At 38.6% G+C, this 24,608-nt stretch overlaps 2 protein-coding genes across 4 annotated transcripts; both read right to left on the bottom strand.

Moving 5' to 3' along the window:
* Positions 1 to 240: 240 nt before the first annotated feature.
* On the bottom strand, positions 241 to 18,988 carry LOC106162620 (uncharacterized). 3 transcript variants are annotated; one of them, XM_087017583.1, is made up of 13 exons: positions 18,374 to 18,734; positions 16,649 to 17,977; positions 12,880 to 15,982; positions 8,069 to 8,174; positions 7,309 to 7,400; positions 6,371 to 6,569; positions 4,774 to 4,920; positions 4,382 to 4,467; positions 3,816 to 4,014; positions 2,881 to 3,039; positions 2,027 to 2,130; positions 1,655 to 1,862; positions 241 to 1,120 (listed from the first exon to the last, which is right to left on the bottom strand). In XM_087017583.1, the coding sequence occupies exons 3-13, from the start codon at positions 13,240 to 13,242 to the stop codon at positions 972 to 974; spliced, it is 1,812 nt and encodes a 603-aa protein (XP_086873709.1). In that variant the 5' UTR covers positions 13,243 to 15,982; positions 16,649 to 17,977; positions 18,374 to 18,734; the 3' UTR covers positions 241 to 971. The 3 variants fall into 3 exon arrangements, with proteins under 3 accessions (XP_086873709.1, XP_086873708.1, XP_086873707.1); XM_087017582.1 differs by lacking the exons at positions 16,649 to 17,977; positions 18,374 to 18,734 and adding an exon at positions 18,772 to 18,988; XM_087017581.1 differs by lacking the exon at positions 16,649 to 17,977.
* Positions 14,658 to 15,838, bottom strand: LOC106162621 (beta-1,3-galactosyltransferase 1). The gene is made up of 2 exons (XM_087017040.1): positions 15,096 to 15,838; positions 14,658 to 14,670 (listed from the first exon to the last, which is right to left on the bottom strand). Exons 1-2 carry the CDS (start codon positions 15,836 to 15,838, stop codon positions 14,658 to 14,660), a joined length of 756 nt encoding a protein of 251 aa, XP_086873166.1.
* Positions 18,989 to 24,608: the final 5,620 nt, after the last annotated feature.

Genomic DNA, 24,608 nt, shown 5'->3' with positions numbered 1-24,608 from the left:
CAATTTAAAAAAATTCATTTGGAGGCCAACTTTCATTATAACAATGTATTATCAGTTCTCCCAGAACTTAATGAATTTTGTTATGAACTTCACAAATCGATCTACTGGTCAACAATGAAATTATCTAAAAAAAAAAAAACTGCCCTCGGGGCTTTTATCATTTCTTCTTAATTGGTCCCTACGCTAATCTGGTTTGGTAATTTGTTAAAATGTAGGATTTTTAAACAGCCAACTCGTGTCTTATGTTCACAGCACACTAGTTTATTCTGGTCATCTTCAGAGAAAAAAGAAAGATATATTGAAGAATGTGGCCAATGTTATCTATTTTCACAATCACTTCCTGCCACAACAATGGAAAGCTGAAAATGTAAAATTTAAATCCCCAGTAAATAAGATTGGCAAGTACTCGGTTCAGAAAGCGAGAAAAATATGTATGCATCATTTTGTATTCTACCCCGATAAACTCATCTGGTGAACAGCTTACTTAAATGACTGAAGAAAATATCAGTATCGGAAGTATTGGTACAGAAACTTCCACGTACAATCCTGAAATATATGTTCAACTTTGATACCATTTTAATTGCAATGCGTAGCAGGTGTTGGCCCTTTCAAGGTCTGTATGTCATAAAGTATGTACAGGTATCTTTATGTGGACTTATGCCGTTTAATTGAATTCAGTGGCTGCAATAATATTGTTAACATCTTTTTTCATAATTTTTTGGGTAATCAACAACTGACAAAGTCGATGATATCAAACGAGGTTCCCGAAAAACTGCCGTCTTTATAACCTTGGTCTTGCCGTCTGGAAAGCATTGTGGGCTTACTTCTTACACGATTTGGTTTTTAATTATGACATTGTCCGACTGAAGTGAAGAGTCCTAAGTGAGCCAACTACAAGGATTAAAATAAAATTTTACAATTTTTTTTTTTTTTTTGGGGGGGGGGGGATACCAAGAATTGTATCATGCTGCTTAGATGCCCATGAAGACTTCCTCTATCATGGCGAAGGTCCCGGATGCCCAGCCGGTGTAGGCGTTTCCACCGCTATAGCCATTACAGTTGGTTACTGCCAGGGTCACGGTGTACGTCCCGGCAGCCAGACCGTGACATATCCCTTCCACTAGAAGACAAGAAAAATAGAGCAAATGTAACGGTTGATCATATGGTACCCTGCCATTTGTTCCTAGTGTTGTTATGACTCGTAAATTATATAGGCCTGAAACAATAAGATGTGTCAGACGATCCGCTAGTGCATTGTTGGAACTTGTGTGAAGCTTTCCTGTTTTTCCTTGGAAAATATATGCCTCACTTAGACACAGGTAGCTTTGTGGAAACTGACAAAGCTGCTAGTGTCGAAAAAATATAAACTTCAGATTAAAAATTTAAAATCTCATCTATATACTGTACTAAATATAACCCCATGTTCACCATAACTATTATATTATTTAGTTCAAAATATTTATAGCAGAAATAATCACATTGTTTATACCAAGTAAGTGTTCGTTCAAAGCACCCAAAGCAGACTTTGTCGACTTCTTCATGTCCAGCCAACTGGCGTCTCGAGAGGAAAGTACAGTACATATCGTAGTATATCATAATATTTGTAAGTGTAGAATAATGGAGTTGAATGCCGTATAAAATCAACTGATCTTACCCATGCCGGGTTGGTGCCAATCTGCGTTGGTGGCGTGCGTGATGTCTCTCTCGTATAAAACACTCTCAATATTGCCTGGGTCCGCGCACTCGGCCCCATTGAACGTAATGTACCACCGCGCACATTTGGCGTTATTTAGCTGAAACATGTTGGTAGTCCAAACCACGTTGACAGAACTCAACGATGACTTCTTGGTGTACGTCACCGACTAGAATCAAGAAATGAAAATTGGGCGTAAAAAACTCAATCACATCATGAATAGATGAGTGTAGAAAGCATGTCCTGTACCTTACATATCCCAGCGTGCCCTGTACCTTACATATCCCAGAATGACCTGTACCTTTACATATCCCAGCATGCCCTGTACCTTACCGCGATGTTGGAGTCCACGTCGTTGCCGTTGTTCAGCGAATCCCAGTAGGACTGTACACGGTTGTAGACTGGCAGGCGGGCTATAGTACCCTGCGCTGTCAAAACTGGAAAAAAAATCACACAAAGCATGAGTTTCGTGGAGTGCATTGAATTGATGGTTGGCGTAATCCTGCAGCTTGTGCTACTTCTAACTGCTGATATCATTCCCTCTCTAAGGGGGAGGGGGTCAGGGCACACCTGACACCCCCCCCCCCCCTAAATCCGCCACTGTTATACTACCGGTAGGCCTACTACTAACACCAACACTACTACTACTACTACTACTACTACTACGTATTCCACTAACCTGCACTGATATCCTGCCCCAGCCTGGTCTCTTCTACCAACAGGTAGGTGATCATGTACTACTATTACTACTACTACGTATTCCACTAACCTGCACTGATATCCTGCCCCAGCCTGGTCTCTTCTACCAAGGAGTTATAACAGATAACTCCTTGCTTCTACCAACAGGTAGGTGATCATGTACTACTACTACTACTACTACTACTACTACTACTACTACTACGTATTCCACTAACCTGCACTGATATCCTGCCCCAGCCTGGTCTCTTCTACCAAGGAGTTATAACAGATAACTCCTTGCTTCTACCAACAGGTAGGTGATCATGTACTACTACTACTACTACTACTACTACTACTACTACTACTACTACTACTACTACTACTACTACTACTACTACTACGTATTCCACTAACCTGCACTGATATCCTGCCCCAGCCTGGTCTCTTCTACCAACAGGTAGGTGATAATGTACTACTATTACTACTGGTACTATACGTATTCCATTAACCTGCACTGATATCCTGCCCCAGCCTGGTTTCCTCTACCAACAGGTGGGTGATCATGTTCCAGCCAGTATGTGGACTGTTCCTGCTATAGCCTGTACAGATCCCTATATGGAATGTCACTACGACCGTGCCGGCTGGAACCCCATGGCAGATCCCATTAACTGTAGTGAAATGAAACACCTTATTTAGGCAGCCATCTTTTCTTGTAGTGCTATAGAAACCAAAAATGTGAATGTGTACTTGTCTCCTGCAACATCTAAGATCTTGTTACACATCTTCCGTTTCAGTGATTGGTAAATATAGTTTGAATCCAGCTATACATTGAATGCAGATGTCTCAGCTACATGTTTGCCGAAAGGAACACAAATCATTTGCGTTTATACATGTAGTATAATATGTGTTTATTGTAAAAAAATTGTATTTAAAGCCATTTTAAAAGAAAATTAAACAAATCGAGAAAAGGGTAAATCATACTGAAATCATTGCGTTATTCTCAATATGACTTCAAAGGCGTGAATGAAAAAGAAGCCAATACATTGTTCAAAAAGGCGATTTTCTTTGTATTTTTAATTGTCCGAACTTAAGAGGATTACAACTCTTCGTATGAGATCAATAATTCAAAATAAATACATCGTAAATAACTCATAGCAATATAATATATTCTATTTTACCACAAAAACGACAGTTAAAGCTATTATTCTGAAATCTTTGCTTGTAATCGGACCACGTGACCTCCATATATGCCTATACTCTAAAACAAACTATTTACCAATTATAAACAGGGACTAACTTTGAATGTAGAAATGGATTCATTAACCATTGGCAAGTAAAGGAAAATCGTTATTTACCCCAGGAAAATTCATTTTTTGGCCAAAATGAACAGTTGTTATCATTTTAAACTTTCAAGAAAAGGTGTAATTAGGGGTGTCCTACTTACAGCTGTATCCCCTGTGGGCGTTCCTCCCACTGTCACCACGGACATACCACACGAATTCCAGAGGTCCAGGATCAGAACACTCCACCCCATTGAACTTGAAGTACCACCGAGAACAATAGCTGTCGCCATGTTCATAGAGATTGACGGCAATGCGCAGGCGCAGAGAAGTGTCACTGGCGCGTTTAACATACGTGTTTGTCTGAAAGAAAATGGAGGCTGTTTTAGAGCAATGGCCAGTGGCGTTAAGTCAGGGTTGAAACTCTGCTTCGACGAAAATGCTTTTTTTTTCTTAAACTAAAGTTTCAAAAAAGACCTTCGCAAGGAAACACTGATCATGACCTGGTAGTGAAGAAGTGAGTCTCTATGTACAGCTTGTGAAAAATAAAACTTCATTGGAGTAGGTTTTGCGATTTCTACAAATACACCCTATTTGCATGTGCAACTTTTTCTGAACACACGAGGAAGATAACCTGACCACAAATTCACTCGGTAAGGAAGAAAAGGTTGAATTAACAAGTAGTACTGCTCTGTCTGTGATTTCAATATTTGATACAACATCCATTTACCCAGTGGGCGTTCTCGTCTCTTGTTGAGGCGTAGTAGTCAGTTGTAAACTGCTGAATGTTGAACGAAGTCAAGGATTCACAGGTTGCTGGAAGAAAAACACAAATATATGACAGTGTACGAGTACGCTTTATCCACATGGTCTTGGCTCTTGTACTGATCTTAAACCTAAATTTTTTATTCCACAATTTGCATGGTGTATGCCATCCTATACTTCAAATGATTATTATTTCTCATATTATAGGTTTGTGTATTTTCAGTAGCGTCCGCAAATGTTACTTGTACTACATATATGGTTGTCATACATCGTAGACAGAGTGGTAAACTAAGTGACATCCTGTATTTGGTAAATTTCCTAAAAACCCAAAACTCTTCAGTTTGAGGAGGTACAAACCTGTTCCAGGGATGCCTTCTGTCTCTGCGATGATGATCCGAGATCTGGCATTCCATCCTGCGTAGTTATTGGTAGTCCCACTTAGGTGGCGGACGTGGAGGCCTATGGTCCTAGACCCCGCTCCAATGCCATTGCATATGCCAAAGACTAGATATAAATGACAATAGTTAAGTTTCATTTTTCCAGTCACTTTCAAAACGGAGATGAAGACAGGTGGATTTCACTCTGATGGCTTACTTTAGAAACTTTAAAATCGTAAGTGGGTTTATAGATCGCACTTTCCCTGCGACAATGGATAAAGTAGGCCTTTGGAGCACACGTGCACAGTGGCTTTAACTACGAATTAATATGTGTCTCTGGACCACCATCCTGAATGCCACGTGATCAGTACGGAAGACATTAGATTAACAGAGGTCATATCATCTTGTGACATTAGGTGAAATATCGTTGACATATCATGAATAATATGTGAGAACTTTCAGTTCCAAAATAAATGTTGGAAATATTCTTCAGTGCATATCGCGTACTGTTTAGTAGTTGAGGAAGTCATAAGACTTTCTTACATTACACCAAACGTGGACATAAAAAGGTATATCCAAGCACCAACGGACAAACAAAGTCTTCTAGTAGTTCAAAAGGAAGTGTACTATTTTTATGCAGTATTTGAACGGAGAACTCTTTTATTTAACCGCGTGGATTTGTTCCATAAGTCTATCATCTCCGACTCCTTTTTAGCACACGTTGAGATGTTAACAAGCACTCGGCTGTTCTGGTATGTAAATTGGGGCATGCATTGAAGCATGACAAATGGGAGCAAGGTAATCCCAAATTCAGTTTGTTTACAGGCTGACAAATACAGAGTTCAGTGTAAGGGATAGAGGGATACAATATGTTTACAGTAGGACAAATACAGAGTCCAGTGTAAGGGATAGAGGGGATACAATATGTTTACAGTAGGACAAATACAGAGTCCAGTGTAAGGGATAGAGGGGATACAATATGTTTACAGTAGGACAAATACAGAGTTCAGTGTAAGGGATAGAGGGGATACAATATGTTTACAGTAGGACAAATACAGAGTTCAGTGTAAGGGATAGAGGGGATACAATATGTTTATAGTCGGACAAATAGAGTCCAGTGTAAGGGATAGAGGGGATTCAGTATATTTACAGTCGGACAAATACAGTTCAGTGTAAGGGATAGAGGGATTCAGTATGTTTACAGTCGGACAAATACAGTTCAGTGTAAGGGATACAGGGATTCAGTATGTTTACAGTAGGATAAATACAGAGTTCAGTGTAAGGGATAGAGGGATTCAGTATGTTTACAGTCGGACAAATACAGTTCAGTGTAAGGGATACAGGGATTCAGTATGTTGACATTTGGATAAATAAACAGTTCAGTGTAAGGGATAGAGGGATTCAGTATGTTTACAGTCGGACAAATACAGAGTTCAGTGTAAGGGATAGAGGGGAGTCAGTATGTTTCCAGTCGGACAAATACAGAGTTCAGTGTAAGGGATAGAAAGGAGTCAGTATGTTTAGTCGGACAAGTACAGAGTTCAGTGTAAGGGATAGACGAGACTCAGTATGCTTACAGTCGGCTATTTTGTGATGGTCCCTTGCGTTAGGGTGGTATTCAGACCAATTGATGGCGTCAGGGTCGGAGCATTCAGCGTTGTCAATGGTGAAGTAGTACTGTGCAGCGCAGCCGCCGCAATTGTTTCCTGTCCTCAAAGTGCCCACCCACTGTAGATACAAACCACTGGTGTCACTCTTCTTGGTATAAGAAATAGTCTGGAATAGATACAAACCACTGGTGTCACTCTTCTTGGTATAAGAAATAGTCTGGAATAGATACAAACCACTGGTGTCACTCTTCTTGGTATAAGAAATAGTCTGGAATAGATACAAACCACTGGTGTCACTCTTCTTGGTATAAGAAATAGTCTGGAATAGATACAAACCACTGGTGTCACTCTTCTTGGTATAAGAAATAGTCTGGAATAGATATAAACCATTGGTGTCACTCTTCTTGGTATAAGAAATAGTCTGGAATAGATACAAACCACTGGTGTCACTCTTCTTGTTATAAGAAATAGTCTGGAATAGATATAAACCATTGGTGTCACTCTTCTTGGTATAAGAAATAGTCTGGAATAGATACAAACCACTGGTGTCACTCTTCTTGGTATATAAAATGGATGGGAAGCGGACTGTCCATCATGCTTGACTCTCATTCAGGTTTCACCGGGATATGTGTCTTGTATTAGGAGTTGGATGTTTGGACCATTTATTTTATTTTTTGTTTTATTTATTCAATCAATAACACGTTTTTTTTCTTACTTCTTATTTTCTGTCAAAAATGATGGTAGCCCTGTTCGCCACAGGTCTGTCCTCACGCTCGGATTAAACACACCATGAAAAATAAAATTAAAAAATAAAAACACACACACACACACACACACACACACACACAGCGAGAGAGAGAGACGCATGGGTGCATGAAAAAAACTAATATAGATTTGCCACTTACGAACAGCTGGCCGGAGTTTGTGCCCCAAACTGTGGTGGACGACCATTGGTACACGTTGAATAGGGGAACCTCGTCACAGTCGAAGCCGTCACCTATCGGAGAAAAGAGCTACCTTTCATAATTAGCTTCGTTACAGCGTACCTCAGTCATGGTACCTCAGTCATGGTACATCAGTCATGGTTCCTCAGTCATGGTACATCAATGACAATGTGTCTGACAGAAGTGAGAACCTTAAGTATAATGGCCACAGTGATGTATCAGTTTTGGTAGACGAAACTTGACATTTTCTCTTAACGAAAGTATGCCAGTTTTACAGCATACTTGCTATCTAAACACACGCAGCCACTCACGCACGCACACATACACGCACGATAAACATAAGCGGGCACACACACAAACTGAGTTTACACACACACCTTGTCATTGCCGATCACTACTTGGACCAAACAACAAATCTAAGAAGGTTGTTATATTCCACTGCCACCGGCTCCCTTATATGTATGTATGTATGTATGTGCTATCATCTTCACTTATCGCAGCCGTCTGTACGGTAGAGAGGTCGGGACGTGAGCTAGTTGCTATTTTTTTTCTGTCGCTTGGTTCATCGAAAAGTATACCATATATCTTGCATTTGGGCTCCTGTATGGAACACATTGATTTTCTACATACTTTACTACCATAAACACCACGCAATAGCCAACGTATTGTCTCTAATAATATATAAGAAGTGCTCTCAATTCTGTACATGTCCCACACTTACCAATACAAACTGCCTCATTGTTGACACAGTCACCACGGCACGTGCCAGCCACTGCACAGGGGGCGCCACTGCACTGGGAGTACGTACTCTCCAGCTCCAAGTCAATCTGGGAGAGAAGACAGAAAAAGAACCTGTCACAACATAAAACCAGTGTGCCACACCACACTCCTTGTACTGGTACTGAAGAAATTAGGTATTAATAATACTACCTATCAAAAATGTAGAGAAATTAATAAATGAATGTATTACAATGATATGTAAATTAAGGGGTTAAGGGATCTATAAATGGATATTTTATTTCATAAACACTTAAATTATTTCTGTAAGTTAATCATGTATACAGATGTAGAATAAATAATGATAACATAAGAAAATAAATAAACAAACCAAATAAATAATTGAACAAAAGAAAATTTAATATAAATAAATGCACATGTGGATGGACGGATGAATCAAGAACAAATTACATGTAATGGGCATACAACGATCAACACGCATAAATAAACAGTCTGGATGAGAGGGTCTACACAAAGACGCCCTAAATGAATTGAGATCCATAAAAAAACTATTGATCTCAAACACTGGCCTTAAATGACATATTGCTTTTATGGAATAAAAATTCGATATCTCGCCGCCAGACTTTGCATGCTACGCAAAAAATGCGGAGCACCAAGTTATTATCCAGTGTTTTATTGAAATTATGGATGAAAGGGTGCATTACGCTTTTAAAACATCTATAGCAATTGAAAAGAGTTGACGCAATTCAATCTTTTTAGAGCGAAATTAACACAAAGAAGTTGAAATTAAGACAGGCATTTAATGGCCGACCCGGGAACTGAAATAAAACACTGCACGTTGCTTGGCCAAACAACCCCCCCCCCTCCCCCTGCATGTAAGCAGTACCCCGTCGAAATAAAATATACGGTTCCTCTATGTTTAGTTCACAGTGCAGTATTGACCTGAAATGATTTAAAGGGTTTGCTTCATGCCGTCAGAATGGCCTGAACGGAACATATTCTTCAGAAAACATGCCCAACTAACGATATCTTTATCCAAATACACATATTAAAAGCTCATTTTGTAAATTTTTGGCTTTAAAAAACGTCCTATTTGCTCGGCCTGGGAGTTAATGAGCTACGTGGTCACGTGGTCCAATGACGACAATCGAGCCACTGGAGAACAGAGCGTGCTTAGCTGTCAAACTGAGCTGCATTGTCTACCTGTAAGATGACTTCTCTGGCTTCTGATAAAAGTTTATACTCATTCAAATCTCTTACCCGAGGGGTCTAAATCCTCGTGAAGCTGTGTAAAACCATTTCCCGTCTAGTCATTTCTTTAACAAGCATTTCATTATGGTTATCCCAAGTTGTATAAAACACTGTATTTGAATGAGTTAAGGGAAATGTTGATTATTGCATATGAGGTCCATGCTATTTGTGAAATTCAATTTATTTTATTAAACCGCTGACACTCCGTCTTGCATACTTTTATTAAACTGAGGTAAACAATGCCCGTTACCTTTACAAGTCCTATCTTAATCATCCATCTAACTGGAACTTCCCTTACCTCTTAATTAGAGGGTTAAATGGCATTCAATTTGTCTTGCTTGTATCGAACGCACTCTCTATCTAAGCTTTACTCCAGTTATCTCAGGTAAAAATCTACCTGTGCGTTAGTTACAAAGCGCAGCTCCCGTAGACCTGGGGGTACTAGATAAAATCTGAACACCAGGTTTATTGAGGAGCTAGAGAAAGAAAGGAAGAATTTTTCCTGCTTCATAGGAATTTTAACACGGACTTGATCCAGCTTAGACCTCCAAACTAAAAGGGTGACATGGGCAATTTTCACAAACAAATCATAAAACTTATTTCAGTTAACCGCCTTTAAAATAAATATACCGTTCTGGGTAAATTAAAATAGTTATTAAATCGCAAGAATATTTTTGACTTAAATGATGATTTTATTATTAATGGAATTTAAGCTACTATATGAGGTACATTTGCTGTGATTACGCTGTCCTTCATGTTTTGCGTAAGTCTACATTTTGCTGTATGTGCTTGTAATCTTTTTAAATATGTGCGTACAATTTTTGCAGGTCTGGTTACCCCCCTGTTATATGTGATGAGAGTATTAATTTGGCAATTAGTTCCTTAGCTTATTTGAATAGAATTGCAGTGTAAAATTTTCAACAAGATGTTGGCGAAATAGCCCATTACTCTTTGTAGGTATTTCCCCCGTCAAAGTTTGTCTAAAATTATCTTTCAATCTTTACTCTTTCAAAGACAGTATAAAGTTACCTGACATATTTTCGTGTAAACTTAATGACAAGCCAAGTGTCTCCAGTTCATTCCGTACTCAATTTTACCCAAGCAAATTTTTTTTCTTGAGTAGATCTTTATAGCACGGTGTTATAAGCTTACAAATTTGCAAAAAAAAAAAAATTGCGTCTGACGCAGAATTTGCGTTTCAAGTTATAAAATAATCAATCTTTTAAATTATTTAATATTTCAGATGAAATAATCTTCAGAAACAAATCCTCAAAGCATAAACGAATTAGGATAAGGAACCATTTTATTATAGAAGTTCCCATTTTTTCTTTAATATAACGCTCTTTTTCCTGTTTTTCCTCAACACGTTTTCTTCCACGAAAGCTTCAAGATACCCTGAGAGCAATTTCTTTTATTAATGTTCGCGACCGTGTTTGAACTTAATTGTTTAAGTATTGATATTTAACGTCATTTACAAATACCAATAAAATAACCCCATGAAATAAATGAGATATATTGAAAAATATGAAAGCCCACCAAGACGAGTTTCATACCTGTTATTACCTGGCTTGGGAATTGCAGCGGTGCATAATTAACAGGTTTGTTGTAAACGAGCTTTTGGTCAACTACAATGCATTTAAAATGCATCAGCAATCAGTAAGTTTGCCAACTGATGACAGTTAATCTAAAAAAAGACTACCAGCTCTTGATATGATCTAAACCACCTGAGGTGACCATGATCTAGAGCATCGCAACTATTGTCACCGAAGTTAGTAAGTAAGTCACGGAAGACCGTCACAGACAAAGAAAGATTGTCAACGAGAGCTGCAATTTTGGTGAATCCCACGGCAACACACCGAGGCATAACGAAAATTCCTCAACTCCGTTCAACACAACTTTCCTTAACTTCTCCGTCTGTATGCACCACGCAGCTCAGTTGAGTCTCAAAGACCTTTATCGTGATTGTTGTCACAGTACCACGTGACCCAGATCTGTTGCTTCATTTTTGCATATTGAGGTGAGGTTTACTAAAACGCTTTTTTTCTACTAATAGATTGTTTTTATAATTTTTAAATGGCGGGGATCGATTAAAACATACCTCTAGTGTATAGATTGAGTGCTGTATCTTCAAAATTCGAGAAATGGATTTTTACATGAACATTGTCCTTTAAGTAGTGTGAGCGATGCTTATGACTAGGTGAATTGTTCCTTCCCGTCAGACTCCACAGTACTTAGCTATTTGTCAGCTGTTACTATTCTCAAGATGTGAATTTGTCTTACGCAGAGCACGTGTTTTTGTTTCACAAGCTGCCACAGAGATTAATAAATAAACTCATCATTTAAAATACTTAATCTATTTCGATCAGGATTTTTTTTTTTTTTTTTTTTTTTTTTTTTTTTTTTTTTTTTTTGCATTGTGGAAGACTTTTGTAAGTTTACATTTTAGATTCATCGACCGGTCAAGATGACAGTGAAAGTTTCAAACACATTGTTATGAAATCTCCGTAACCTTTACACTGATATGGCACAGAGATGATTTGATTTCTCCATTGCTGTGTACTTTGAACAGGCGCGGACGTATATTTGCAGTTTTTAATGTCTTTGATTTTCTATACGCCATTTCGACATTTACTTGTACTTTTTGTAATAACGCCGAGACAGTAAGGACAGTTTTGTCGCTAAGGACTTTTATATCTTTAAAAACCAGAATAGAAAATTTCTCGAGCACAAAGAAAACTTTTCCCTGGAATAGGTTCTCGAACAATGTCAAATTGTCAACATCTGCAGACCACACAAATAAGGCTGCTGAATACGCATTTTTACCACAATTTTTGATAGTAAAAAATGTTACTGGATACAAGTTGTCTACCACGATCGTGAATAGTAAAATTACGTAAATATTGTTAATTTTGATAGGAAACGGAGCATTACAATAATAAAAATGTAATTTAAGACGATATCACTAGTAGTCTAGATTATGGCCTCCTGTTAGCACACATGTAGCTGTTCTTAATAAAATTTTATAATACTTTGGGATAAATGTAACGGCAACAATTTTCATAATTTTGTTTTCTGTTGAACGACGGAATGAGTTGTATCTACGCTGATATTCACACATAACAGTTGTATGCCTAGTGTTGTCTAGTGGGATCAAAAGTATCAAAACAGGGACAAGTTATTGTGATAAAATTTTAGTAAGCAGTAAATCTGATAAATATAAAGTTAATGAATACATTATTAAGATCCTCTTCTTCTCAGAGGTTTTCATCAGGGTTTTATGGCATTATTTTCAAGGTATAATACTACATGTAATAATAACCAGATGATATGTATGTTTATAGCGATTACGTTGTCTCTCTTATGATCCTCCCTCGCCCTCTGTCCTCTGTCTCCTGTCTCCCATTCCCCCTTCCTCTCTCTCTCCCTCCCTCCCTCTCTCTCTCTCTCTCTCTCTCTCTCTCTCTCAACATGTGAATTACAAAGCTGACAACCCCAAGGCGATGTTTAGATGTGTTATACCTAGATATTTCCAAAGATTCTCACCTGTGGTAACAGAATGTTGGTCACGTAGCCCGTAGCCTCGCTGGACGTCGTTGTATAACCGGCAGTGGTTTGTGGTGTATCTGTCATATAACACGTCTTGTCAACTGTATTGAAATAGGACGACCTGCAGCGGAAGTTTCTGGTACACGCCAAAATACACTCCAGATTACTGCGACTGTCCACCGTGTCCACTACAAGGGAAACGCCGTAGTCGGCAGAGACAAACGACACGTTTAAAGTGTCTCCGCGGGGGGCGTTCGAGTTTGTGCATGTGTCAATGATCTCAGTGGCGGTGACACAGGACACCATAGACAGCAAGACGACTACCTGGATCAGAGTTTCCCTGCACCATGGGCCGAACATTGTAGAAGAGCTAATCGACTACAACCAGTGTACGGTACGTCTTCGGCCTCACCCTACCTCGTTAGGACGCAGATGTCTTAGCACGTAATATGTATTGACCGAAAGAATGGTTTGCAAAGATCAAAAATAAATTCCCTTTTTCGATTTTTGATACACCTGAATCAATCAAAAACAATAGGTAGCTGCCAATAGAGTCGTTTTGTATTTTTTAACAATGTGCATACTAATTCGATGTTCGATAAAATCTAATTATTCACCACAAACACTTCAACCCATTCCAATGTTGCCATCGTCATAACACCGCACTTTATTTGGTGACATTATAACAGCCAGAGAACCATACGTCAATAAACAAAGAATCACATTTCCATTTGAATAAAAGAGGTACCATACTTTGTGGGTCATGGGTCATGCTTCATAGAAGGGGGGGGGGCGTAGTCGCTCCGAATAAATTCACAAAAAATAGGGGTGTAAGGTGGAATAATAGTTTCAATAATAATCGTTGGAATAATAATCATATTTCATTATCTTCCTTATATGGTCGAAGGACTGTTTACAGTTCCAGAATGAAGCTACTACTTTAGTTTTTATGATCTCTATCAGATAGTGGTATCGATCTGGGTCCGACTTCCGTACATCTATGTTTTGCTTCAATAGCACAGCGTATAACTGTTATACTTCACATAAAACTGCAGTGATTCCTTATAAGAGAAAATTGATCTAAAGACCAAAACACAATATCATATAACTATCAAACACATTTCCTCGCCTGTATAAAAGCTTTTCAAAGCAAGTAAATTTCCTTCAAATTCTTCAGTGTGTAGCTGAACGTGTGGGGCCTTACGAATAGAAAAGCATTACTTGCGATATATATAGGGTCTATAAATGGTAATCATTATTATACAATAAGTGATTGAACCTAAGATTGAATGATGAAATGACGTTTTAAATGGAGAAAATTTGAATAATTTCACTGACAAACAGTTAAACTTATTAAAGGCACCCAATGTGGGAATTAATTCGCATTCTCAGTACTAGATAGCCTCAATAAACAATTGAACCTATCTGAGGACAACTAAATGTTTAAAAAATAAAATTACAGACAAATTGCCTTAAACAGTATCGCAAAAAGTAATCATATCCACCGTCCAACCTCGGTAGTCAGCCATCTTGACACAGTTTGAAAATGGCGCGAGTCACGGCACAAGAGTCTCGTGATGTCTGGAAGTCGAGTTAATGAAATGGATGGAAAACCTCCGCGAAAAACGCGGGTTTTGATCTTCGGCTTTTTCCAGATTTGTTTCAGAGTTATAGCAAATATCAGGAAAGGAAGATTGAAGGCTGGCTAATGGAGGGGGGAGGGATGCCGTTTACATCGGGAATAACTAGCGAAATGTGAATTTTGGCGCAAAATCCTACATTGGGCACCTTAAACAAAGACAGAAAAGAGCTTTTATTGAATGAAAAAAGCTCGATAGATGAGGGTTTGTCCTTTTCTTTAATCAAATAAACGTCTTATTTCATCACGCACACAACTTTGTTCCTTTGACAGGTCCACGGCTTACTTTTCAGGTGCTAAATAATTGCAATCTTTCCTATTGTCATGCATCCACTTCCGGTTCCGGTCACATGATTGGCGGGACTCTGGAGAAGTGGGATGAATCATTTCCCAATATCGCTTTTTTTCCTTCTTCGACCAGTCCGGTGCTCCGTGGAAAGGTTGGGTGTGAATACTAAATACTTGTAAGATGTCGCAGGTATTATTTGTCATCATATTTTCCCAAGGACAGCCTCTAAAATATTGGTTATCAATCAGCGTAATGTTGAGTTTTCGTGCGATGAAAGATACAAACTGGTCCTCACAAAATAAAGGATGGTGGAGTGACTCCAGATATAACTCTTTGACGGTGTCTACTGACTGTATGGTTATATGACCTATTATGTATCCTGGCGACCGTGCCCATGGTGCCCCTCGTAAATGATGTGCTGTCCGCCCCCCGTCTTCTCGCAGCACACCTGTCATCATGTTTCTGGCGGGGACCTCTATAAAATAGTCCACAATTCGCCGGAAATTAACGACGACATCGTGTCCGACTTTCATATAGAACTTGGCATGGCTGCAGTGGGTCGCTGTCCAGCTTAAGGTCAGAAGTGACTTTAATGTGAAATTAGAATAAGAGTCAAGCATATCGAACTTGACTATATCCCCGAACGCATCGCTTTCTGATGCAACGTCCGACTCCACTTTGGTATCAAAGGTACGCCCGACAGCATACAATATACGCAGCAATTTGCCGCGGTGCTCCTTAACTGAACCAAACGTGGAACGAAAGAACTGACGAGATTTGCGGTCTCGCGGATCTGACATCACCGTGACAACCAGGAATACCTCCTGGCCTGGCCTCACCTCACAGTACTTCTCGTTGGCAATGACGTAGCCATGATGACGTAAGTGGTCCCACTCCCGGTCCCTCAGTCTAAACGGACTACCCGGGGGCTTGGTGGGTCTCGGTAGGACCAGAGTCGTGTGCTGGTACCCGGGTAAAAGGACCTTGTCCAAGACACTGCTGTTCACTGCTTCCTGTCCTCGTGTCATTATTGTGTTTCTGTTGACGTTCTTTGTTACATTTTGATACAGCACCAACACGTTGATAACAAGGATGGAAATAAATGAAAGATAGCAGGTAGATCTGCAGAAATATCCCCTCAGAGGACCGATCATGTTGTGGGACAGGAGAAACTAAAAGAGAACACAGCAGTATCCCATGTTAGCATTGCTTTCATACATGTTAGCAAGGGCAACAATATTTGATATTAGGCCCTATACATGTTAGCAAGGTCAACAATATTTGATATTATACATGTTAGCAAGGTCAACAATATTTAATATTATCGTTGCTTTCATACATGTTAGCAAGGTCAACAGTTTTCGATATTATTATTGCTTAAGTGCATGTTAACACAGGTCTACAATATTTGACCAATACATTACGGAGGCTAAACCTTGTACCTTAGTTGACATTCGGTTTATCATCAATAAACTCAATAGCATTGGTTCATCATTGAAAAAATTCCAAGGAAATAGGCAAATATATTTAACAACTGCTGTATAAAAAGATAATGATTTTTTAACAATATTAAAAAAATATATAATTCACCAATAAAACTTAACTGAGAAGAAATTAAAGGTGATATTGAGGCATTTTAAAAATAAAATTATGCTTTCGTTTAAATCGTACATAGCTGAAATTGAATTAATTTAAATGAAAAAATCCATTGAAAATATTATGTGTGAGATAATACACTGTCACCCGAGCGATATATGCCATAACACCTCGAGCGTCAGCGAGAGGTGTTCATGGCATATATCGCGAGAGGGTGACAGTGTATTATTTGACATACATACCGAGAAAAAATACAGTCATTTCATCCTTAAACACCCCTAAAACCGAATAAAGTGACCCTATATCACGCTCTAGAGATGTTATACAGAATAAACTCGTCCACGTGCGCTGGTCACCTCCCGCCAAATTCTTACGTAATATCTGACCAATTTGGTCAATTTTTGTTAAATACTTGTCGTGGACGTTCATTTGCTTGAAAAATATTTAATCAACCTGTCGACACTGACCATGCGCGTCTCAGCTGAGCCACACCTAGCTGGGACTGCTGCGGAAAAAAGGTCCCAAGGCAAAACCTCTACTTTTTAGTGACATTTCTGATAAAAAAGGAGCGTCGAACCGGAATTTAGTCAAACTAATTATTCACAAGTGTAAAGGAGAAAGAAATTTACTTTTTGGTGATATTTCTGACAACGAGGCAGTTTCGGAATATAGTCAAAATCGAGGATGTTTCACACAAGTTCACGGGAGTAATAATTATAGTTTTCTATTGTTATTTCTGACGACGAGGCGGTTACGGAATATAGTCAAAATCAAACGGATGTTTATTTCAAGTCCACAGGAGTATAATTCTACGTTTTGGTGACATTTTTTACTACGAGGCGGTTTCGGAATATACATGTGCTGGTTTTCAGAGCATTCATGTGCTATATGTAATTACAAGTTAAAAGGGGGAATGGAATACATTTGATTTTTTCCGATATATCTGATAAAGAGGAAGAAGATCAGCTTAAAAACAAAAGGTAAATAATAACACAACCCTCGTTAAAAAGTTATAGATTTACAAATAATTTGTATACACGTGTGGCTTAAATGTTAACTAATTCCCGTTTTCAAACCATACCCATATTACATGACTTAGTGTGATAAAATGCTAAATAATAATTGTTAAACGTGAAACGTTTATGCTAATTTTCTAAGATTGTGAGAGATTTTAAATTTGTCTACTGGTAGGTATATAACGTAAGCAACGTCACTATTCTCTTGATGCCAAGAAGGTCACATGATCACTGTCTTTGGCTTTCAGCATTTAAGAGACCTCGACTGATTTAACCAAGATGTAGTCGTGAAATTCTAGACTACATCGAGGTTAAATCCGAGTTCTCCGAGAGACGCTACGCAGAAATGTCGAGTGAAGCGAGACATTTTTGGGTAGCGGCTCGAGGTTGCCCTCGATCTTCACTGAAGCTTGGCTAAATGGACAGGCTTCAGTGATCATCATATCGCCACGGTCATATAACATCCCTAGGTATGTAAATCATGTTAAAACATCCATTCAACGCTGAGCTTTGGCCTTTTCCAAATCCCTAATTGGAATAGTTTTCGTCCTCAACCTTAAAGGGATAACAACTCTTCATATGAGATTCAAAATTCAACAAAAATATACTGTAAAGAACATATCAAACACAGTACATTCCATTTTACCACCAAAACGGCGGTTATCGCAATTATTCTGAAGTCTGTGATTGCAAACAAAAACACTTAAAAAAGGACCAACTATCTTTAAATGTGGAAACGGATATATTTACCCTCTATGGAAAAATCGTTATTTACCAAAGGAAAAATCGTTTTACGGCACTTTCTCGGCCAAAATGAAGAAATGTCATCCGTTTTATTTACCAGAGACTGGCAGCTATGCAGCAGCACACCAGATGCTGTCTAATAAAGGCAATTTGCCGGTAAACTAGGTGATTCAGGATAAAAGAAAAAACCTTCACAACATTACTTACGTGTTTAGAGCACTCACTTTCCTGTCTGAAGAGACGACTATATCTACTCTGTTAGAACAGCCAAACTTTGACTATTCTCCGTCAGCAGTGCAACAAATATACCATAGTCTTAAGGTAAAACAGGAAGCCCCCCATCCCCTGGGGGAAGAGGGTCCCATTGGAGGGGCAGTGATCACAGTTCACCGGAAATAAATCGTCAATTCACAAATCATAGTAAATAAAACTTAATAACTCATTTAATCACCGACTATAGAGACTTAGATTCACAAAGTACCAAGAAAAGCTGCATTCACGCGTCACGGGGATGGGGTGCTTCACGGATCACGCTATATAATATGAACGTTTCGCGTATCTCGGGGGAAATAAAAGTTGCTTTCACGGGTAACGAAAATACTCACTGGGACCCTCCGGGCACTCTCCTCGTGTATGACTTCTTTCATTTCGGTAACTCCCCCACCCTGGGGACATCTCCTCCCACTAGGGGAGATCTGTGTCTGTTAACGTCTCATGTCGCGCTCGAAGGCAGGGGTCTAATGGCTGCGGGCGTTTTAATCCACTGTCCGTATGGAAATGCTAGAGGTACTCATATGATTTGGACGTCCCTGGTGCCTCATAGTGCATAGGGACAGTCGGTCATCCGGGCACTTTACCTTAGCAACCGGCATCTGGGGTAAAACAAATCGGGCAACATGGCGGATCGCATTGACTTCTATGTAAAAGTTGGCAGGCTTTATCCGAAGATATCATACTTCACAGTGCCTGATCACTTGTGTCAGTGAGGATGAGTTATTTACCTGGTTGATTTCCTTTACAGGCTTTTGTAATTAGCTGCTGCACACCTGGTTAAGAGATAAAATCGGCCTTAACTGCCGATCGTTATCTGTGATCAGGAATCTTACAGTAGTAGATTGCAAAGACTCATTTGCTTACCTGGATGAGAATAATAATATTCACATCTCATTGAAAAGAAAACCACATGGAAGCAACTGATATTATCAAGGAAGGTTTCAATTGTACTAATAACTGTTGACGTTGCATATTGCAGACACATATGACGGGTACATTTTGCAGGTCTACTGAAGTGAACCGGTACTGTTTAACTCTCAGGCACGTGCAAAAGTTAAATGGTGGAAGCTTGCTGTGTATCAGGTGACACAAATACATTAATAAAATCTAATGGGATTTGTTAAATTTCAAAGATCAACGGAAAAGTAAACGACTGTTGCAGGCTAAAGGTCGTGCAAACGTGACTAAAGACGAGACTGTTGATCGAAACAAGATTTGGTCGTAGCTATACATGCACTACAAGATTTGTGTATGTGTGTATAGTTCATTTTATTATAGATAAGGAGAAAGTCATTGTACCTTGTTTGGTATTTATGTTTTTCATTTGTTACAGGAATTAATTAGTAGTAGTTACAAGAAATTGAGATTGCATCTTGTTTTGGCATGTGTGACGGTATATCAATTCTTATAGTTAAAATTAATGGACTATAACGTCAAACTTTTTTGTTGTAAGTTAATTGATGGCGTCATAAAGGTAAGAAAAATATGTACGTCAATATATTGACAAACTTGTGAGGTAATGTCTAAATCTTTAAGTTATCAAAGTAAAATTTTAAAAAAAGTTGCCATAGATAAAGCGACCTTAACTGGTAAAATAACATACAGCTTTATTGCCGTGTTTGTTATTCAATTTAATTTTAATCTTGTACGTTTTGAAACTTAACGTTCTGTCTTCCATGATATTTCGCCAGAAAAGTGCACAATAAGATTGTAAACACTCATATGACGCGTAGCTGCCAATATTAATACAGGTAACACAACGTGTCTTCTCTTCCAAAAAGTTGGCAAGCAACTGTTTATGCTGTCCTTCCAGGCTTGCATTAATATACATATGAACTGTATACAGACCAAAGAGGCCATGGGACCGATGACATTGCCCCTATCCCGTTCCCCAGGCTATTGCAGCAGCAGGTGATTTAATCACAATTTGTAGAAATCCTATTCTAATAACTTCTCAGTGTTGCACATTTCCCAGGTCTTTCTTACGATCCACGTTCTAAGAAGCCATTCCTATTTCACTACCTCATGTACATGTACAGGTACTTATTGTGGACATTTGCGTATGCAGTTAAGACCAATTTTATCTCGTAACAAGTTAAATAGTAGCTTATTACAAAGGCCTGCTGACTCAATAGACCAGGTAAATGATTCAACGCGCCCGACACAAAAGGTCAAGCACTGCCTTTGCAAAATCTTCTGCTGTAAAATTCCCGATCACAGATAACGATCGGCAGTTATATAAGGGACGATTTTATCTCTTAACCCGGTGTGCAGCTGCTAATTACAAAAGCCTGTAAAGGAAATCAACCAGGTAAATAACTCATCCTCACTGACACAAGTGGTCAAGCACTGTGAAGAATGATATCTCCGGACAAAGTCTGCCAACTTTTACATAGAAGTCAATGCGATCCGCCATGTTGCCCGATTTGTTTTACCCCAGATGCCGGTTGCTAAGGCGTGTGACGTCAGCCCGACTGTCCCTATGCTGGTCAGTGATCTTCGTGAGCAATAAGTGCTTAAAGGGTTTGCTTCATGCCGTCAGAATGGCCTGAACGGAACATATTCTTCAGAAAACATGCCCAACTAACGATATCTTTAGCCAAATACACAAATTAAAAGCTCATTTTGTAAATTTTTGGCTTTAAAAAACGTCCTATTTGCTCGGCCTGGGAGTTAATGAGCTACGTGGTCACGTGGTCCAATGACGACAATCGAGCCACTGGAGAACAGAGCGTGCTTAGCTGTCAAACTGAGCTGCATTGTCTACCTGTAAGATGACTTCTCTGGCTTCTGATAAAAGTTTATACTCATTCAAATCTCTTACCCGAGGGGTCTAAATCCTCGTGAAGCTGTGTAAAACCATTTCCCGTCTAGTCATTTCTTTAACAAGCATTTCATTATGGTTATCCCAAGCTGTATAAAACACTGCATTTGAATGAGTTAAGGGAAATGTTGATTATTGCATATGAGGTCCATGTTATTTGTGAAATTCAATTTATTTTATTAAACCGCTGACACTCCGTCTTGCATACTTTTATTAAACTGAGGTAAACAATGCCCGTTACCTTTACAAGTCCTATCTTAATCATCCATCTACCTGGAACTTCCTTTACCTCTTAATTAGAGGGTTAAATGGCATTCAATTTGTCTTGCTTGTATCGAACGCACTCTCTATCTAAGCTTTACTCCAGTTATCTCCGGTAATAATCTACCTGTGCGTTAGTTACAAAGCGCAGCTCCCGTAGACCTGGGGGTACTAGATAAAATCTGAACACCAGGTTTATCGAGGAGCTAGAGAAAGAAAGGAAGAATTTTTCCTGCACAACTTCATAGGAATTTTAACACGGACTTGATCCAGCTTAGACCTCCAAACTAACAGGGTGACATGGGCAATTTTCACAAACAAATCATAAAACTATATTTCAGTTAACCGCCTTTAAAAATAAATATACCGTTCTGGGTAAATTAAAATAGTTATTAAATCGCAAGAATATTTTTGACTTAAATGATGATTTTATTATTAATGGAAATTAAGCTACTATATGAGGTAGATTTGCTGTGATTACGCTGTCCTTCATGTTTTGCGTAAGTCTACATTTTGCTGTATGTGCTTGTAATCTTTTTAAATATGTGCGTACAATTTTTGCAGGTCTGGTTACCCCCCTGTTATGTGATGAGAGTATTAATTTGGCAATTAGTTCCTTAGCTTATTTGATAGAATTGCAGTGTAAAATTTTCAACAAGATGTTGGCGAAATAGCCCATTACTCTTTGTAGGTATTTCCCCCGTCAAAGTTTGTCTAAAATTATCTTTCAATCTTTACTCTTTCAAAGACAGTATAAAGTTACCTGACATATTTTCGTGTAAACTTAATGACAAGCCAAGTGTCTCCAGTTCATTCCGTACTCAATTTTACCCAAGCAAATTTTTTTGTTGAGTAGATCTTTATAGCACGTTGTTATAAGCTTACAAATTTGCAAAAAAAAAAAAAAAATTGCGTACTGACGCAGAATTTGCGTTTCAAGTTATAAAATAATCAATCTTTTAAATTCTTTAATATTTCAGATGAAATAATCTTCAGAAACAAATCCTCAAAGCATAAACGAATTAGGATAACGAACCATTTTATTATAGCAGTTCCCATTTTTTCTTTAATATAACGCTCTTTTTCCTGTTTTTCCTCAACACGTTTTCTTCCACGGAAGCCTCAAGATACCCTGAGAGCAATTTCTTTTATTAATGTTCGCGACCGTGTTTGAACTTAATTGTTTAAGTATTGATATTTAACGTCATTTACAAATACCAATAAAATAACCCCATGAAATAAATGAGATATATTGAAAAATATGAAAGCCCACCAAGACGAGTTTCATACCTGTTATTACCTGGCTTGGGAATTGCAGCGGTGCATAATTAACAGGTTTGTTGTAAACGAGCTTTTGGTCAACTACAATGCATTTAAAATGCATCAGCAATCAGTAAGTTTGCCAACTGATGACAGTTAATATGAAAGACTACCAGCTCTTGATATGATCTAAACCACCTGAGGTGACCATGATCTAGAGCATCGCAACTATTGTCACCGAAGTTAGTAAGTAAGTCACGGAAGACCGTCACAGACAAAGAAAGATTGTCAACGAGAGCTGCAATTTTGGTGAATCCCACGGCAACACACCGAGGCATAACGAAAATTCCTCAACTCCGTTCAACACAACTTTCCTTAACTTCTCCGTCTGTATGCACCTGCAGCTCAGTTGAGTCTCATAGACCTTTATCGTGATTGTCGTCACAGTACCACGTGACCCAGATCTGTTGCTTCATTTTTGCATATTGAGGTGAGGTTTACTAAAACGCTTTTTTTCTACTAATAGATTGTTTTTATAATTTTTAAATGGCGGGGATCGATTAAAACATACCTCTAGTGTATAGATTGAGTGCTGTATCTTCAAAATTCGAGAAATGGATTTTTACATGAACATTGTCCTTTAACCCCTACAGCACGCATGAACTTTTAGTCGGCTTACCACACCTCAGGCTTTAGTTTTCAACATTGGACCACTCGTCATCATGGTTCGTCAAGGTGGCGTGACGTCACTCCTACTAGTCCATAAGGTCTGACCGAAAAATACGTATAAAAATAAGCATGCTATTCCGTTCTTGCGAGTGTAAAATATTGGGATGTGTTATGAACTCCAAATGTCCCAAAGTAATTATATTTGGGTCGGTTAACTTCAACTTCTTTGCCAATATACCATGATTTGAACATTTAGACTGGAACATTTTTTCCTATCAGTGTGGTGAGTTGGCCAGCCAATAGGAGCAGTCAAATTGACGACAACTCTCGTGACCTTGGCTGTTAGTATCACAGGGAAGATAGAAGACCGCGAGTGAGTACAGGTATACAACCAAGCCCAGCCCCCCTCCCCCCAAAAGCCAAGGTCAAAATAGCTTAATTACTGACATTATTTGCCTTCCTATCGGTTAAAAGGTACAAATTGTTCCGAAAGGACAAAGAGTTATACTTTGTACCGACGGCCTACGAATATTTGGCACATTTAAAGTAGTTAACAGCCGTTAGACTTCTTTTAGAAAAAATCTACAAACAGAAATTACACTCGCGAAATGGTTTGAAACGATATGGAGGGACACGTTATAGACTATGAAAATGTCCAGGGTGCCCGAGGAGAACAATGGCCGTAGGTCAGCCCTCTCTATGATTACCCCTGTCCATGTTAGGACTGCACACAACTTTACCGGAGTGGATATTTATTGTCTTGGTTATATGTCATTATATAATAATAATAATAATAATAATAATAATAATAATAATAATAATAATATACTAGAACACCATTAAGCAAAATAAATATGATTAAATAAAAATAATTTGTATTCATATGTAGCAAAGCTACCAAATGCTTCTTCTTCTTCAAAAGCATGCTTCTCCCCCGCCGCTATTATTCATAAATTGAAGTGAACATCCCCTACAGCAATTTGTTATGTCCATAAATCTCTCACAGTGTGAAATTAACTTTCATATCTCATCAGATTCCTTTCAAATAGGCAGAAGTTATCCACACCGCCTTCCGACTCAAACAAATAGCGCTCTATTCGTTAAAAACTACTGCTTGTCATTCATCTGGAGTTGAAGCGAACACTTTCCCGTTTC

Source organism: Lingula anatina, chromosome 7 (assembly GCF_051362555.1).
Source record: "Lingula anatina isolate TDL-2025a chromosome 7, LinAna3.0, whole genome shotgun sequence".
NCBI lineage: Eukaryota > Metazoa > Brachiopoda > Lingulata > Lingulida > Lingulidae > Lingula > Lingula anatina.
This window is presented reverse-complemented; position numbering and strand designations above follow the sequence as displayed.